The sequence below is a fragment of the Chelonoidis abingdonii genome, chromosome 15 (assembly GCF_003597395.2).
Source record: "Chelonoidis abingdonii isolate Lonesome George chromosome 15, CheloAbing_2.0, whole genome shotgun sequence".
Lineage (NCBI taxonomy): Eukaryota > Metazoa > Chordata > Testudines > Testudinidae > Chelonoidis > Chelonoidis abingdonii.
Genome location: NC_133783.1, coordinates 23766259 through 23784014, shown reverse-complemented (window position 1 = coordinate 23784014; position 17756 = coordinate 23766259). Strand labels below are relative to the sequence as shown.

At 42.0% G+C, this 17756-nt stretch overlaps 2 protein-coding genes across 2 annotated transcripts in view; one reads left to right on the top strand and one right to left on the bottom strand.

Moving 5' to 3' along the window:
- CDH23 (cadherin related 23) overlaps positions 1-17756 on the top strand; it is a 508967-nt gene that overhangs the window by 366033 nt on the left and 125178 nt on the right. The window contains exon 27 of the mRNA XM_075072614.1: positions 16870-16930. Within this exon, the coding sequence (XP_074928715.1) occupies positions 16870-16930 (61 nt within the window). The remainder of the gene's footprint in view (positions 1-16869; positions 16931-17756) is intronic.
- On the bottom strand, positions 1859-11063 carry C15H10orf105 (chromosome 15 C10orf105 homolog). Its single transcript, XM_032788065.2, has 2 exons — positions 10798-11063; positions 1859-4004 (listed from the first exon to the last, which is right to left on the bottom strand). Exons 1-2 carry the CDS (start codon positions 10871-10873, stop codon positions 3580-3582), a joined length of 501 nt encoding a protein of 166 aa, XP_032643956.1. The 5' UTR covers positions 10874-11063; the 3' UTR covers positions 1859-3579.

The following is a 17756-nucleotide window of genomic DNA, read 5'->3' as shown; positions in this document are numbered from 1 at the left end:
TCAAAGTATGTTTTATTTTGTTTTTCCTAATCAAACTTCCCCTTTTGATGAATTTGAAACAAAAATATGTTTGCAAATCAAAAGATGTTTTTAAACAGAAGGAACATACATGCTTGACAATTGCCCTGTGTTTATGCAGAAACTGTTCTGATTGCCTGTCTGTTGGATAATAACATATTGTGGAGGAACGCAATAATAACTAGGAAACAAAACTGAACCTGGTATCATGGCTTTCCTACAGAAGATAATATGATGTTTTCTAGAATATTCCCTGAAATGAAATGCACATGAAAGTCTGGAAAGAAAAGAAGGTGATAACTCCAGAGAATTTGCCTGTAAAACAGGCCTTAATGACCTTCCAGGAAAGCTTGTTTTCTCTGAAACAAAACCAAAGGGAAATGAAATACATTAAACTGGGTTTAAATGATGTCAGAGTGATGATATAAACAAATCTAGGAAACAAATAATTTTGTGGGTTTAGTTTAAAATAAATGTTTATAGCTGAGTAAGTTAAAGAAAATGCATTTTCCTTTCCCTTAATGTTTCCCTGCGTTTTAAATTGTCATGAACCCTTAGGGCTAAATGGGAACCTAACAGTTCTCATTGTTCTCAAGATGCTAGCTGGAAAGAGCACTGCTCCATTGCTAGGCACTGGGCACTTGAAAAATGGCCACTTTATTTAAGTAGCTAAATGGGAGCGGTTGGGTATGGAGTTTTTTGGAAAACCTGGCCCTAAGATACTAACGTGCAATTTTTTATACTGCTATTTTTAGAGAACCTCTTTGTAAACGGGAAGGCAGATTACCGTGCCAGTCATATGTGCTTCGCAGCAGAAATGAGGGGCTCATCCTTGCACAGCCTACTTGCCAGTGGTTGAAACCCTCCAAAGGCCCTTTTAATGCATTCACAAGCATGTTTACCTGATCCTGCTGCTTATTTATTGAAGTGTTTTTTTCAGTAGAGATTTGTGGAGTCCATGATTACCTAGAAACGTATAACAACCTACGGATTTTATCATTGAGATGAGTACATAGACCTTACATGATGAACAGAGAGTGAATGCAGTCGAGCTTATTTAGCACACACCTGCGTAGGAATAGGCCAGCTGAGACAAGACATTTTCCATGCACAAACTCCAAATCATTACAGAATTATAATGAGGCCCCAGTTCCAGAATAAACTGGCTCAAAGAATACGCTTATAAAGGCATGAAAATGTAAAATACAATAAAAAATGTAAAGGAATACATCTGCTTAAAAGGAATACACGTCAATTCAGAGAATACACTTCTGTAATAGCTTTACTCTGGGTCACTCATCTTAGATGCAGTGTTTGTTAGCCAGTGAGATTGGTGCTCCCTTGCCCAAGTCATTTGTTACAGATGTTACACGACTTACCCAATGTTCTTCAAAAAAAGCCAAGCAGCACCTTCTGAGCTATCTGTGAAATCTTCCCGTGGGTGTCTTTTGGACCTGTCCCTTTCAGACCAGGAAACAGGAACCCTGAATATTTTAGTTGCAATATTCAAAACACATATTAAAACTGAAGTAACACAATTTCACATTCTCTTCAATCCATTCTCAAGCTCCATTTCTCAGTATTTCCCAGGGCTGGTCTACACTATGGGGAAAAATCGATCTTAGATACGCAACTTCAGCTACGTGAATAACGTAGCTGAAGTCGAATATCTAAGATTGGATTACTCACCCGTCCTCACCGCGCGGGATCGATGTCCGCTGCTCCCCCTGTCGATTCCGGAACTCCGTTGGGGTTGGTGGAGTTCCGGAATCAATATAAGCGCGCTCGGGGATCGATTGTAACCCGCCGATACGGTGAGTAGTGTAGACGTAGCCCCAGAAAGAGGCATTGTTAGTGGTTAAAAGACAAAAGATCCCACAGACCCTAGTGTTAGAAATTCTCAAGGCCTCCAGCAGGAATGCTTAGAATAGCATTTATTTCACTTTTCTTACTAGTATTAAAGGCTAGTGCTTAAAGCAGATGGTGCAAATAAGTGAGCCCTCAAGAAAATGTTTTAATTTGGTGTATTTGGGGGGGGGAGGGGGGTTAATGAGCTCCCTATTCTCTGTGATCTAGAGAGGGATCCAGTGTCCCCATTAGTTTTTTCCTCTCTTTGTCTTCTCCCTCACAAAGCCCAGGGGCCATCCACCGCAAAGCGAGATCAAACAGCATCCTTTGGAGCCCAGCTTGTATGTCCTTTTTTTAAAATGGCACACGTGTTGCAAGTGAGGATTGAGGCACATTATTGTTTTCTTGAAAACATCCAGACTGACACAACGTCAGCATGTTATGTTCTTACCCAAGATGGCAGTGATGTATCACAGCACTGCAGGGTGGCATTGGTGGGGGTGGGGGTACGTGACACTGTGGCTCAGCATCAGGCCATGACCTGTTTGTCCCAGAGAACAAACTTTAAAATGGTAGCTGCCCAAGTGCCACTCCTGAATCAGCCATTGCTGAATGTTTGAAGGGAGATCTGGTCTGAACACAACACCTGCAAGGCACTTCCTCCCGTCACCTCCTTGCAAATTCAATGCAGTGCCTTGCACTGGGTCTTCTTCCCTTCATCTATACTGGCTCAGGGTATATACAGTGAACTGAACATGGCCACTTAGCCACGGTGCCACACCTAACGTAGAGAGCTGTTTTATGTATGAAGAAGTACATGGTCCTACAGGTGCGTTTGGGGTTTTTATCTGATTTTGGCAAAACCTATGAAAGCTTCTATTCTCCATGAACTAAGAGCTGTAATGGCTAAGGCCTGGTCTACACTAGGAAATTAGGTTGGTATAACTATGTTGCTCAGGGGTGTGAAAAATCCATACCCTTGAGTGACAGTTAAACCGATGTACCCCCTGACCCTAGACAGCACTGGGTCAACAGAATTCTCCCGTCAATCTACCTACTGCCACTCTGGGAGGCATAGTACTTACGCTAATGGGAGAGCCCCTCCTGTTGTTCTAGGTAGTGTCTTCACTGAATCCCTACAGGAATGCAACTGCAGACGTGCAGCAGTGCCACTGTTGTGGGTTATGTGTAGACATACCCTAATGCTTTTGTTTGTGAAAAGAGGGCAGCTATTTTAATATCAGCATGGGCACCCCTTGGTCTTTATAGTCAGAGATGGAGGAAAACTTCAAACTACCAAAACTTGGAGAAATAGACACCTTAGCCCCACGGAGACACTTTCCAAGGAGCTTTAGAATTAGTGGTGCCTTCTGTCAAATGGTATCCGTAGCAGATGTTGCTGGTCTTATGTCACTCATTGCTGGTTAGTTCCAGATTGTAGGGCCCCAAGAAACAGTGCCACATTGGTGTAATCTGGTTCCATCAGCCGGTCTTTACAAACTTCATGCTGTCACATTGTGGGCTGTGGGACTCCTTTAGAGATTTCCGTAGGTACGGGAATCGCTGCCACTCTACTCTCCCAAGGTCTCTGTCCTGACTCTGTGCTCCGCAGAGTGGTATTGGACGATTTGAGATCTCATTGACAGCAGTGAATGGGGTGTTTGTGCAATGAGGTGAGTTGGTTTTTGCAGCAGAATAGTGGAGAAACAGCTATCACATTTTAGTGGACTCCATGAAGTCCCAATCCTGGGTGGCTGGTGGCATCCGTGAGCAGGTCCGATGGCACTGGGAGACAGGCTGGGTCCGCCTGAAGCTGTTTATGGAACGCCTTAGGGAGCCCAGTCGCTTCCAGAACCTTAGCTGCGGTTCACTGGCATCCTCTGGGTGGTAGGGCATGCACTCATGTGGCCCATAGCAGGCCTGGTCGAGTGCTGCTGGTTTGCAGAGAGTGATGAAGATGAGACAGGTAGCCAGGAGGACAAAGATGCAGATGAGTGCAATGATAATAGGCAAAGGGTCTGGCTTCTCCCCTGGGGGCACAGGACTTAGTGGGACCAACTTGGTGGTGGTTACAAGAAATCCAAGGATACTAGGTGTTGGAGAGGTCTCATTCCCAACATCCTCTGTGTTCATCTTTCCTGCAATGCAGAAGATTAACAGAAATAAGATGGTCAGGTTTCAGAGTAGCAGCCGTGTTAGTCTATATCAGCAAAAAGAACAAGAGTACTTGTGGCGCCTTAGAGACTAACAAATTTATTTGAGCATAAGCTTTCATGGGCTACAGCCCACTCCATCGGATGCTCAGAATGGAACATACAGTAAGAAGATATTTATACATACAGAGAACATGAAAAGGTGGAAGTATCCACACCAGCTGTAAGAAGCTACCATCTAGAAGCTGTTCCCTAGCTGTTGTAAAATTGACTGATGGCCTCAGTCCACAGAGATGCACACATCACCAAAACCACGCTCATGACTGGTGTCAGTTAGCAGTGATGTGGGTACCATCAGCAAGGTGGACGACGACTACTTGGGATTAGAGATGGAATGACCTTCTTATCCTTAGAGGATGGTTCCTTCAGAACTGGGCTGAGGCACATCAGTGGGCTAGTGTGTGAGATTTATGTCTTATATGTGTTCCTTGGTTAAAGAGAAGACTTCAGTTTGCCAGGTTACCAGCTCAGCACTTTTCACCAATACTTTTCACCAAAACATGCCAGCTCAGCACTTTTCACCAAAACATGATGCAGGAAGCTTCCACTGTAAAAATGAGGGTAGGGGAAGTTTCCATGAGGCCCATCATCACATGGGCAAAGTGCACCTCTTTGCATTCCACTTGTAACTCGGACACCTTCTAACAAGCACCTGGCTTTTTATTTTTAAGAAACTGAATTACCCTGGCTGACAGTCCAGAGTTTGGACTCTCTAGAAATGAAGTACGGGGCTGCAAGCCTGTGACATGAGGTTATGGAACCGTTTGTTCCAATACACCAGCAGGGACAATGCAACAAAAGATACCCTATTGTGGGATTTAGCTCTATTAAATACAGTTTCTGTGCACTGAACTAAAATACAAGATATAAAACAGAGCCCCCTGACAGGAATATCTGTTCAAAGGAATATATAGCCACATACTGGTATGTGGAGCAAAATGCACCCTTCCCCATTGCCCTGGGTAATTAGCATGTCACATCTCTAGTGCTGCTATTCCAATGGCGCTCCATTATGTAAAGCTCAGCAATAAAGTGTAAAGAAGGGAATACTAGAGCTGGTATAAACATTTCCATCAAAACATTTTAAAACATTTTCGATTTATCAGAATTTTTCACCAACTATAACTGGAGGATTGGGGAAAAATTTTGGATTTTTTTCAATGAAACTCCAGAAAATGTTGCTACCAAGACCATTCTAAAGGCATTTAGTACAACCATGCAGCAATGTGAACTCAGTCTCAGACACTCATTTTAACATTCAGATGTATTTCTTTTCATCACTGAGCTGCTTGGATTTTCAAGAAATATAAGGGCTGGGTAAACATTTTTAAATTATTATTAATTGGTTTATATTTATTACAGTAGCCCTGAGAAGCCCCAACACAGTAAATAATACATGGGGCCACATAGTGAACAAGGAGGAGAAAACAAAATCTTGAATAAGCAGTTCATCAAGTGAGGACTGTCTATCCTGTGCACTGAATGGGGCAGGGTTGCTGTGGAAAAAATAGTTTGTAATCATGTCATTTAAGACTCTCACATGCACATGCACAGGCAACCTTAATTCTGGCATTTTCTTGGTTTTGAGTGCTAGACTTTGCAAACATTAGTAATGTTATTTTAATGTAGTTTTTATGGATAATGGCCTTGTTTTAAAAAAAAAAAAACGCAAACTGAAAAAACAGAAATTCCATCATGTGGCATCAAAATGACACCCACATGCATTGTCAGCAGGGATGGAATCAACCACATGGACCTGAAGTAATTGATAGCAATAGTAGGTTGTCATCCTATATGTGGACGAGTAGAAGACAGAGATGGGACTCCTTTTGCCAATGGGTTTCATAGATATTACTGTGATATTTTTTGAAAGGCTTATAACATGGCCAAATTGAGGCAGATTTTCATGGGGATGGCAAAGGCACAGTCTCTGACAGAAGCCATCTCCTGCCAAATTTCAAGTCCTTGCTCCAAAGGGGAGCTAGAGCTTTTCAGAGAAAAGGTCTCAAGAATTTAACATGAGCAAAACAAAGTATTTTTCCATAGCCTCGTTCCCAGAAATGGCTGACCTGTTTTGGCTGAAATTTTCCTAACAAATTCAGTCTGAGGCAGACATCCAGTATGGAAAATGTCAGCCAAGATGGTTGAAGTTTGACAAAGTTATAAGTAAGTGAAAACAGGGACTTATGCAAAATGCCTGGCACACTTAATAATAGGCAGTGCTGCCCCCGGCCTATAATAAGCAAGACAGACACAGGAAGTATTGTTATTCCCATTTTACAGATGGGGAACTGAGGGACAGAGAGATTCTGTGGCTTGTCCAAGGTCATTCAGGAAATCTGTGGCAGAGCAAGGAATTGTACCTAGATCTCCTGATCCCGTTCAATGTCTTAGCCACAAGACTATCTTTTTCTCTCTCTGTCTTTAGAACCCTGTTTTTCATATCATGCTAATGACTTAGTTTCCTTCAAAATTTTTACACCTTAGCCAGCTTATAAAAAAATTTCCCCAGCCATGCCCCCTACACTGAGGGCCAGTAAAGGAGTTAGCTGAGGAGCAGCTACAGCAGCTCGGTATCACTCAAGAATCCCCCATGCTAGTGGAATCCTTCACAAGCCAGCATTATTGTTGCTTTGCATTGCCAGAGCAACCATAGCTAGGCCAACATCTGACACACAGATAAGAGTTAGCCTGCAATTGGTGGTTTTCAGTGGAATTGCTGGTAGCCATTGTTGAAGAGGCAACTCCCAGGTGTAAAAGTCAGTGGAGGGACTTAACTATATAGTGAATTTATCCAAACGAAAACTGAATCAAGCAACATGCACAGAATAATATAGGAGATTTCCCACATATATCCTTGATGATTTATATAGGAAGCGAACATTTAAATGGCTGTTTCTATAGAAGCTTGAGGCTTATGCTGTTGCAACAGTCATGGTGGACAGTTATCAAGATGACTGTAGAGGAGCTATACAACTCACAGTCTAACTCCCTATTTCTGTGAGAGAAGCAGGAAAAGGTGAGAGTGCTAAGTCATGCTTGCTTTTAGCTTAATCTCTACATCCAATAGAAAATCCATTCTGCAGGTGAACTGCACTATATCCTGACCCCACTGACATTGAGAGTTAGAAAAATATTCTGCTGCATATTTCTACAGAGATTAAATCACTGCTGCAAAATGTTTGCTATGCAAATACTCTAGGTACTAGAATGGCACAATATGCAATCATAACATTTTTAAATACATGAAAATATAAAAACTCACCATTTTTAAATTGTCTATAAAGCTTTAAGGGATATCTATTAATTATAATAAAAAGACAACAGCATTTTACATACATGCACTCTCTGTCAATCATTAAGCAATCATATTATATTCCAGCATTAATACTGACTTAACCAACCAGTCCCTAAAAATACTTGTGGCTGATGGTGTCTATTTAGTATGATGAAGAACATATGGTGAGTGACTAGACTTAAGATTCAATGTACACGGCTATAATTCAGTCCCCCTGTGACACTGTATCAGAATCTCATTCCTCTGGATCACTTCTTAGGCCCATTTATGTTACTAAATGTCATGTCAGATCTGAGGAGGTCCTTTCCCCCACCAGTAGAAGCCTTTTTTCAGGTTGGTAATATATGTGTTTGCTTTTGTTTCAGCCTCTGCCCTTCCCACACCTTCTGATGGTGGTTCTCATGAAAGAGGTTTATTCACAATTCTTTAGATGGAGAAATTTCCCTCAATACATGTAGGGAAAAGCCACCATATTCCCTGTAGTTTCCAAAGCTGCCCTGCCGCAGCCAAAGCAGCTCAAACTTCACCTGGAGAGCTTCAAGAAAACCACGTGAACCAAATTACCTACACAAGATCAGATTATTTCATTTAACACATGGTAAAGTGAAGGGTCAGAAGTCATCTTCACAAAGTTCAGATGTACTTCTGAAGGTTTCCAGCTGCCTACCTTCAGTGGAAAGATTTTTCATGTTTAAAAAAAAAATGCAAACTTTCCAGACTTCACTCCCCTCACCCTGGCATCACTGCAGTGCTACCACAACTCCATTGGAGAAGTGGCTGTGGGCCCCCTAGGGATACCACCAGGATTATTGTCAGTGTTCACCAGAGAGTGACCCCCAAAGCACTCTTTTCACGTGGCCTCAGTGGCAATTCCATTCCCAGCCATCCAGGGGAGTGAGGGAGGTTTTGAGTCATTTCCTCCTTCCACTGACTGAATCAGTTGGGAATCATTTTGATTTCCAGACGGGTATTTTCAGCATGAGTCACAGGATTCTGGCTCACATGAACACTACCAGAGATTATTTTTGCCAGCTGTTCTGATTCTGTTGCAAATCTTGCAATATTTGGTACTTTTTCTTAAGGACCCAGTCCCTGGATTCAAGTCATTACATGAGAATCTCAGCTTTCCAAAAAAAAAGGAAGAAAGACAAAGAAAATTCCTAGCCTTCACGGTTGCAGAGGCAAGCTTGAAAACATGAACCCATGTACAGCACAGAGGTTCAAAAACCAGAAAGCAAAGAAAAAGAAACCAAAATGTGTTAGATTTTAAGCCAATTTCATTTGTGGAGACCTGTTTCAAGAGCTTTGAATTCTTGCGCTTGACAGTATGGAGCGCTGCACAGCTGATATCCAGTACCTCAGGCTGAGAATACACTAAGGGATTTTCAAACACAAGTCACTTGTGCTAGCAGCCGCAGGCCGTATTCTGCTCTTGGTTACAACCAGCGTCCTTGCCACTCCACTGAGTTGAATGGAGCTACTCTAAATTTACACTGCTGTAATTGAGTACATTTGGCCTCCGAGCTCTGAACTGAAGAGTGGAATCTCTCTGATAAATCAGACAACTTTGTGCACAGTCTGTATGCCATTATGTCCATTTTCCTCCACTTTAATGTCCACTCCCAATTTAATGTCCACTGTTATTTTCCTGAGACAGTGTATTGATTTCCCTTCTCCCACAAAAGCCTGCTGAATGCTCCTCCTAATCCACAGGTAAACTAAAGCAGACTCCCAGGTCTGAGAAGAAACATTCCTGGTCTCTTTCTGCAGATCCTTTCCATATCTCATCCTTTCCACCCCTAATTGCTTGTACCTGACAATTCTCTCATCCCTTCCCCAGTAGCATGCCTTTCTCTCTCTGAGATGGTGTTGCCGGAGCCTGGACCTCAAACCGAACTAGTGCTGGGATCTGCTGTGTGGTACCCACTAGAGTGAAGGGCTTCCCTTGTTAATGGCTTTCAGAGCAGAAAGGAGAAACTCCCCCATATACCACATACTAAGCGGGACAGTTTGCTACCACACAAAGTCAAAGGCCTTCATCAGTTCACTGTTCAGTGCAGGGGAAATGGCTGCTCTGGGTGACAGACAGATTCAGGCCAGTGCTGCAGCTAGCAATTTGAAATTAGTTTTATACTACTGCTGAGCGAATTGTGCCTGATATATATAAAATTGGCATGTATCCATTTGAATTGAAAGTGGAATTCAATTCAGCCACATACACAACTAGAGGTGGCAAATAATTTAGAATTTAATTTATTTATTAAATCTCATGAAATTAATTGGGTACATTATTCTGTAAATATGTTAACAAAGCATTTTCCCAGCAGTATTTTTAAACATGCTAGCCACTTTGTTTCCTCCAAGCCCTGTCTGCATACCAAAGTTGCCATTCTGTGATTGCTCCCACCGCAAGCACAATTAGCTAGTGAAATCCAGCAGTGTTAATAAAAGGCCTGTTGAAGAACAAACAATCTGCCAGACAGCAAGTGTGAAAAATCGGGATGGGGGGTGGGAGGTAATGGAGCCCATATAGGAAAAAGACCCAAAAATCGGGACATCTGGTCACCTTACTGCCAGTAACCATGCAAAACATTGCCCCATCTGATTAAATATAGTATGAAGTGACTATAGCACACAGATGAAGGTTGTAAAGTGTTTGCAACAAAAGTGAAAAAGTCATAGTTTTGGAACATAATAAGAAATGGAACAAAAAGTTCCTCTCCTCGATCTCACCAAATAGCAGGTCTGGAGTGAGTTTGTGCATTTTTGCAGTAGTTATCACAAGTTCTCATCACCTTTTCTAGTAATTTGCTGGAAGAAAGTCATTTTCAGTGGCTTGTGCACTTGTGATACAGCGCTGATGAAAAGAAGCTTTTCTCTTCCCTTCTCATTGTATCTTGAAATTGGTGAACACTAGGAAAGTGTTCCCGGCTCTGCTTAATATCAAAAAAAAAAATCCTGCCCAAAAAAACAAAACAAAAAACTTTCACCTGTTTGGGGAAGGATGTAAAATTCAGTGGTTCAGTTTCTACTAATAAACACAAAGTTTCAGAAAACTCAGTATCTTAGTACCTAATCAATGCAGAATAATCACTTAAAATATGTTTCCCTTTGACTAATCTCCTCAGACTCAGACCACTGCCCCAAAACCCTACCTGCAGATCAGTAGTTGATACGTTCACAGAGCTGTTTTCCTCCTCCATTGTTGGGATACCCCAGCAAACAGACAGAGACAGTGATCATGAATGATCAGCTTTGACACTGACCACCTTATTTTAGCAGCATCCCAACCCATCTCACACCCTCATGCCCTGGCGGCTTTAAAGCCTTTTGCTTTTCTCCAGATCTTTGTAAAATCAAACTTGAAAGGTGGGAAGAGGGGATAGGCAGTCCAGATTAGAAGGACCTGAGAGCACTGACCTTTCCCGTAGAAGCTGTCAAGAAATGTTGCATAACACAGGCTGCAGGATAACTCTTCAGAGTTAGCGCAGATCATTGATTGATCATTTCCCCCCTTGTGTGCTCCTACAGCTGATGTTATCTTTTCAGGATAATCCCATGAGGCTGCAGCCGGTCCCCTGGCTTTGTACCTCTCTGACTAATACTCAAGATGCACAGGGGTGTCTACCTTCTCCTGTCTTTTCCCTCTTGCTGCGTGGACTTCCATAGCTCTCTGTTTCTTCCAGTCCCTTCTTGGGGGAGGGGAACGGGGGGGGGGGTGGTAAGGTAGATGGGGGAAGAGATGGCAGCTAGGATGGGAATAGCAGGAACAGACAAAGCCAAAACAACTTAAATGAACCAGCCAAACCTTCAGAGCTCCTGCACTTTAGAATCAACAAACTCGTTCGGTCATTTGTTAGGATTGTGCATGTGTTTGAGGTTTGGATGTAGTCCCTTTAGGGAAGGGATATTGGATTAAATTGTAATTCTTTGATCAGCGTTTACCTTCCCCTGCAGAAAGTTTGAATGGTACAGTCTGGTGGCTAGCTGCTATTCACTGAATGCCAGCCTTTAGGTTACTCTGGGAGCCGATTTGGGATCAGCAGCTGGGGGAGGGGGAGGAGTTGAAGCAGGCCTCATTCCTTTGCACACTCTTCTTCTCTCTCAAACACACTCTTCCACTCCTTTCATTCTTCTATTTTCCTTTCCTCAAAATAATTCCCTAATCTTTCTTTGCTTTTTCTTTCTCCCACTTAACTCTCTCTCCTTTTACTACCTGTTTTTAGCCTCACTCTTCTGTCCTGTATCTATTGGTCTCTCTTTTAAAGGTAACCTGCAAAAGGGAAATTCTTTGTGTATTCTTTTTGATAGACAAGGAAACTCTGATAGTTTATTTTAAAAGTGGCTTTTTCCTGCTTTCTCCTTTAGAAATAACAGGAGTATCTCATCTTGTCATGTCAGTTTGTTCTGGAGCACTCACCACAGGACTGGCTGCAAAAGAAGGAAGATTGTATCTTTCAAAAGAGAGCTTTTCTCCCAAGTGTTTCTACCCTTTTGAATGAAATTGGTTCTAACATTTAAGCAGTCTAACTAAATAGCCCTGCCCCCTCTCCGCTCCTCAGCTCTGTCTTTTGCTACTTGTGATGTCCTAATCCTGCTGCTTCTCCAATCCGCAACAGAATCTTTCAGGAGAGAACAGGGAAAACTAGATCTAAATTTCTATTTTGGAAAACAAGCAGAAAAGGTCACAAATAGTTGTGGGCAAGTTGATTTTAGCAGCTTTAAAACAGGATTTTCATACTATAGAAAACTTTAAAATCTCTCTTATTAGGAAAGTGGATTTTGGTTTTGTGCTTTTCCTGCATTTTGAGAAGTATCAAATGTATTTGAGCCAGATTGTTCCACCTTCATTCCCCAGGAGTAGTAACTTATTGCACAAGTAGCTTTTGTTGAAATCAATGTGACTATCTGAGGAGTAAATTACTACTCCACATGAATAAGGATATTTGATTCTGACTGTCTTTGTTTAATCAAATATTTCCCCCTGTGCACTTTCCTTTCTCCTTATTCCTCTGCTTAAAGTCCATAATGCTGGATTGGTTGCTTCACAGTCATTTTAGTGGCATCACAAGCACCTGATTGCGTCTTCACCAGAAGTTCCAGCAGAGGGAGAAGCTGCACAGTGCAGCCAAACAAGTATATTGAAAACAAGTAGCTTAACAAATGCAGATAGAAACCAATCACTTTAGAGCCAAAGCTCTCTCTTTTCACCTGATGACCCATTTTGCACATCTCCCCACAGGGCATACCTGCCCTTGTGGCTTTATCAAATAACCTGGGATGAGCAGTGAAAAAATATCCTGTGCAGAAGGTGGATGAGGAAATCTTTCTGGGTGGGATTTTCACCTTGGCCTAGGAGATTTGGATGCCCAATTCCTGTTAATATCTATGGGCTTTGAAAATCCCACCTTTTTGTCTTCACTGTAAAACTGAAATTTTTTTCTCGTTATACACACCCACTGCATGGCAGCCCAAGGCAGCGTTAAACTCTGCTAAGAATCTTTCTCTTCTTCCCTTTCCTCTGGTTTTCCTCACCGCTGCCCTCTTCTGACTCCTCTCCTTCGTTCAGCTTTTCTGAGAAGGGACCTCCACATAGGCCACGTCTAGACTACGCGCCGGATCGGCGCGTTAAAATCGATTGCTTGGGGATCGAAATATCGCGTCTGGTCTGGACGCGATATCTCGATCCCAGAGCGTGCTTAGATCAATTCCGGAACTCCAGCTAGATGACTGGACTTCCGGATTCGACACAGCGAGCCGCGCGGATCAATCCCGCGCGGTGAAGACAGGTGAGTAAATCGATTTTAGATATTCGATTTCAGCTACGCTATTCTCGTAGCTGAAATGGCGTATCTAAAATCGATTTAATCTCGTAGTGTAGACCTGGCCTTAGACATTCTGGGCATGCTTAGGAATTATCAGCCAGCGGAAATAGACCTCAGATTCACACTGCCCTCTTTTTCTCTGGTTCGTCAGATCTGGGCATGGTAACAGACAGTTAGTGCAATCCTGTCCCGGAAATGAGCTCACAGACTCAAAGCCTGATGGCGCAGGCATGTTAAATAGTTTGCTTGGCAGGAAATCAAAGCTGCTTGAAATGTGAGCTTTTTCCCCATGTCATTACTAATTTGAAAATAGTTTCAGGTCACTCCAAAATATGCTATATTTTACACACTTTTCACTTGGAAATAGGTCCCCTTTTCAGAGAAAATGAGCTCATGGGTAAGTAAAAATTGGCCTAGACCAAGCTAAAGTTGGTTTTGAAAATCAGACCATGCCAGGGTAGCTGAGAAGGCAGCAAAGTGCTTTGGCCAGCCCTTTGCCAGCAGAAAAACTAGTTTTGTGCTTGCAGTTAGAAGTATCTAACAATCGTGTATTTCTCAGCACGGAGGAAAGGGAATGGGAGCGCTTTGAGTTGAGCTATTAGGTGAGTGTCCGGGGGATATGGACTGGACAGGCACTGAGGAGGAGACATGGGTCTGAGTGTGACACAGGAAGGAAAGCTGGACGATTTGAGGTTGTGGCATCAACATTTGCGAAAGTGGCCACCAACTTGGTCTGTCTTCACTTTTTGGGTGCCCCATTGATGGCACCTAGAACCCGACTTTGAGGTTCTGAGAGCCTGTGTTTCCCATTAATGTCATTTAGAATTGAGGCTGCTTTAAAACCAGCCCAAAGGCATCTGAAGCTGGACACCCATGAATTGTGGCACCCCAATGCAGTGGCTGCTTCTGATCATTTGGGCCTTATATCTGTTTTGCAACAAGGCAAGATAAAACCCTTTGTGTAATGCCATTTTTGGAGATTTTGTTGCATATCCCCTTTCTGCTTTGTTAATCCAGAATATTCAGTAACATTTTCAGCCAAATCAGAATGACAGAATGAAACTTTTATACCTACATGGCAGAACAGATCAAGAAAAATGTTTGAGAAATTCCCCAAATTCCTGTTCATTCATGCCTTTTTTTCACCTCAGTCATTTTGCAAAGCAATAGCCACAATTTACACTTGTTTTTCTTCTGCATATTGGGAAAAGAGAGGCATTTGTTTCTCTGCTTGAAAGGAAATTAGAAAAATTTGATTCATCTGGTGTAGGAGGCATTAGACACTCATGCCCTCCACCCCTCAATATCCTGCTTGAAGGCTGCTATGTGATGTTGGCAGATTTGCAGTAACAGCTCTGAAGGTCAAGCAAAGGCGGAGCAAGAAGGATGTTTGGGGGTGGGTTCCTGGAAAGTGCTCATGGGGAGGGGAAACCCTGCAGTGTTCCATAGAAACACCAGGTGGACCCATTATGTAAAGTTTCCCCAAGTGTTTGGCAACATTTCATTCAACACTGTATATCTAGGACTTAGGAATTATCCTCCCGTGATCCATCCAGTTCAGTAACTTGTCTCTGATATTGGCCAGAACCAGATGCTTCAAAGCACGATGCAAAAAAACCCATGATGGACAATTATGGAGTAACCAGAAAGGACGTTTCTTCACAATCCCCTCAACAGGGTTTGTTTTTGCCCTAAATCGTAAGAGGTTATATTGCCTGTATGTAGCATAATATATATACTATATCCTACCTAATGTAACTGTGGATAGTCTCAGCATCTACATGAAACTTTTATGATACCTCTATGATTTGAGTCCATAGGTTATTGTCTCTATTGGATAAATAATATTTCTTTCTATCCGTTTTAAATTGTCTGACATTTAAGTTAATTGACTGTCACCTTTATTTTGCATTATGGGAAAGGTCAGGTGAGTGCTCCTATTTACTCTTTTGTATACCATTCACTACTGTATACTTCCATCATTCCCTGTCTTATTCATCCCCAGTCTAAACTAAGCAGCCCCAGTCTCTCTTCATCTGGAAGTTATTCTATGCTGATAGTCATTTTTGTCACCCACCTGAGCACCTGCTCTGTTTCTGCTGTATCTTTTTAGAGATAGGTTGACCAGAACTGAACACAGTACTCCAGGTGATGACATACCATAGACATATATTATGTCATTATAACATTTGTAGTGTTATCTTCTATCCTACTGTGCATGTGTATCCTAACAGTCTGTCTGTTTTTTGACAGCAGCTGCTGCACATTGAGCAGAGGTTTTCATTGAGCTGTCTGTAGTGACACCCAGGTCTTTTTCCTGAATCATTAGAACAACGTGTTGGAGAAATTCAACTTATTTCTTACAGTGTGCATTTCCTTGCATGTGTCAAGGATAAATTTCATCTGTCATCATGCTTCAGGTCCCTCTGAAGTTCTTTGGCATCTTCGCTAGTCTTAGCTAACCTAAATTATTTTGTGTTATCTGTAGATGTTTCCCCTTTTCCAGATAATTGACAAATGTGTTAATGAACATCAGTCATCTGGAACCTTGGGGTACCCAATTAGCTTAGGCTAATTATGTATATCATAAGATTGGAAAGGACCTTGAGAGGTCATCTAGTCCAGGCTCCTGCATTCATGGCAGGACTAAGTATTATCTAGACCATCTCTGACAGGTGTTTGTCCAACCTGCTCTTAAAAATCTCCAATGGATGAAGATTCTACAACTTCCCTGTACTATTTATTCCATTGCTTAACCACCCTGACAGTTAGGAAGATTTTCTTCATGTTCAACCTAAACCTCCCTTCCTGCATTTTAGTCCATTGCTTCTGTTCCTGTCCTCAGAGGTTAAGAACAACAATTTTTCTCCCTCCTCCTTGTAACAACCTTTTATGTACTTGAAAACTTATCATGTCCCCTCTGTCTTCTTGGATTCATTTTCTTTAAAGCTAATTTTCTTCCCTCATAGGTCATGTTCTCTAGACCTTTAATCATTTTTGTTGCTCTTCTCTGGGCTTTCTCCAATTTGTCCACACCCTTCCTGAAATGTGACACCCATAACTGGACACAATACTCCAGCTGAGGCCTAATCAGTCTGGAGTAAAGAGGAAGAATTACTTCTTGTGTCTTGCTTATCACACTCCTGCTAATACATCCCAGAATGATTGCTTTTTTTGCAACAGTGTTACCCTGTTGACTCATTTAGCTTGTGGTCCACTAGGACCCCCAGATTCCTTTCCACAGTACTCCTTCCTAGGCAGTCATTTCCCATTTTGTATGTGTGCAACTGATTGTTCCTTCCTAAGGGGAGTACTTTGCATTTGTCCTTATTGACTTTCATATATTTACTTTCTGCCATAGGCAGAGAAGACCAAGGAACAACGCTTCCTCACTCACAGTACAGAGCAACAGAAAGGTCTATCCATGCATGTAAACCATAGTTGAGATGAGATTTCCAGATGGGAAAGGCACCTCTGATTCTGAACCCATTGGGAAATAGGGATATTTAAAGATGTGCCCCTGTGACCCAGAGGATTTGAGGAAACAAGGTAGTCCTGTGTATCTGTGGACTGTTGCTTTTGCCCTTGCATAAGAGCAGGAGAAGGAGATAGCTTTTGGTACAATCTGAAAATCACTGGCCTTTACTGGCTTTTTTTCTTTTCAAAGGTGAAAGCCACAGATGCGGATGAAGGTGTTAATGGGAGAGTGTGGTACAGGATTGTCAAGGGTAAGTCTAGGTGCCTCTTTGCAACAGGGAATTGTGTGTCTATGTAATTTGGTTAACTGCAGTTTTGCTATCACCTTTTGGCCGGATAAGCACACTGGCAAACTTGCATGATGTAACTATTTCATCACGTTGTGGCCTTCTTTGGCGGGCCCTACAGCTAACAGAAACATCCCTTTCCCTATGTGTTAAATTTCATCATTCTCTCCCCCATTCATTGTAATACTTATGGTCAGAAGAGATAAGTCCCTGACAATTTTGGGTTCTGCTATGGTTACTCTGGTTGCATTGTTGTTTTGGTTTTTGATACCTTCAATAGCTATCAGATAGACATTGTTACCTGTATCACTGAGATGGGTGACAGCATAATAATGTAGTTAATGCACTTAAATTCTAACAACATATGTTTTAAATATAAATCCAAAGGAGTAAGGATAAGTAATTGCATGTTGATGTAAAACTTCCAGATATATGAATTAGTGGTAGTTAGGTCTCAAAAAGCACTATTCCAGTGTAATTCCAGTGTAATTCATTTACACTGACCCATTACAGCCTACTCCACATTACTACCTCTTTAGGGAATTAATGTGATGTGCATCCACACAGCACATTTTTTTCTAATTTTTCACAAGCACATTTTAGAGCCTTGATTGGGCCCTGCAAAAGGAAAGGAAGTCTCCTGAGCACAGTTTTGTTGAGAACGGTTTAGTTAGTACAGTTTCTCTGTAGTGTGGATGGGGATTAAACTCTTAGTTAATCCAGCTTTAAAAGTAGTTCTGAGATGTGCTTAGTATGGATAAGGCTTGGTAATCAAGGGCAATGAACAAAC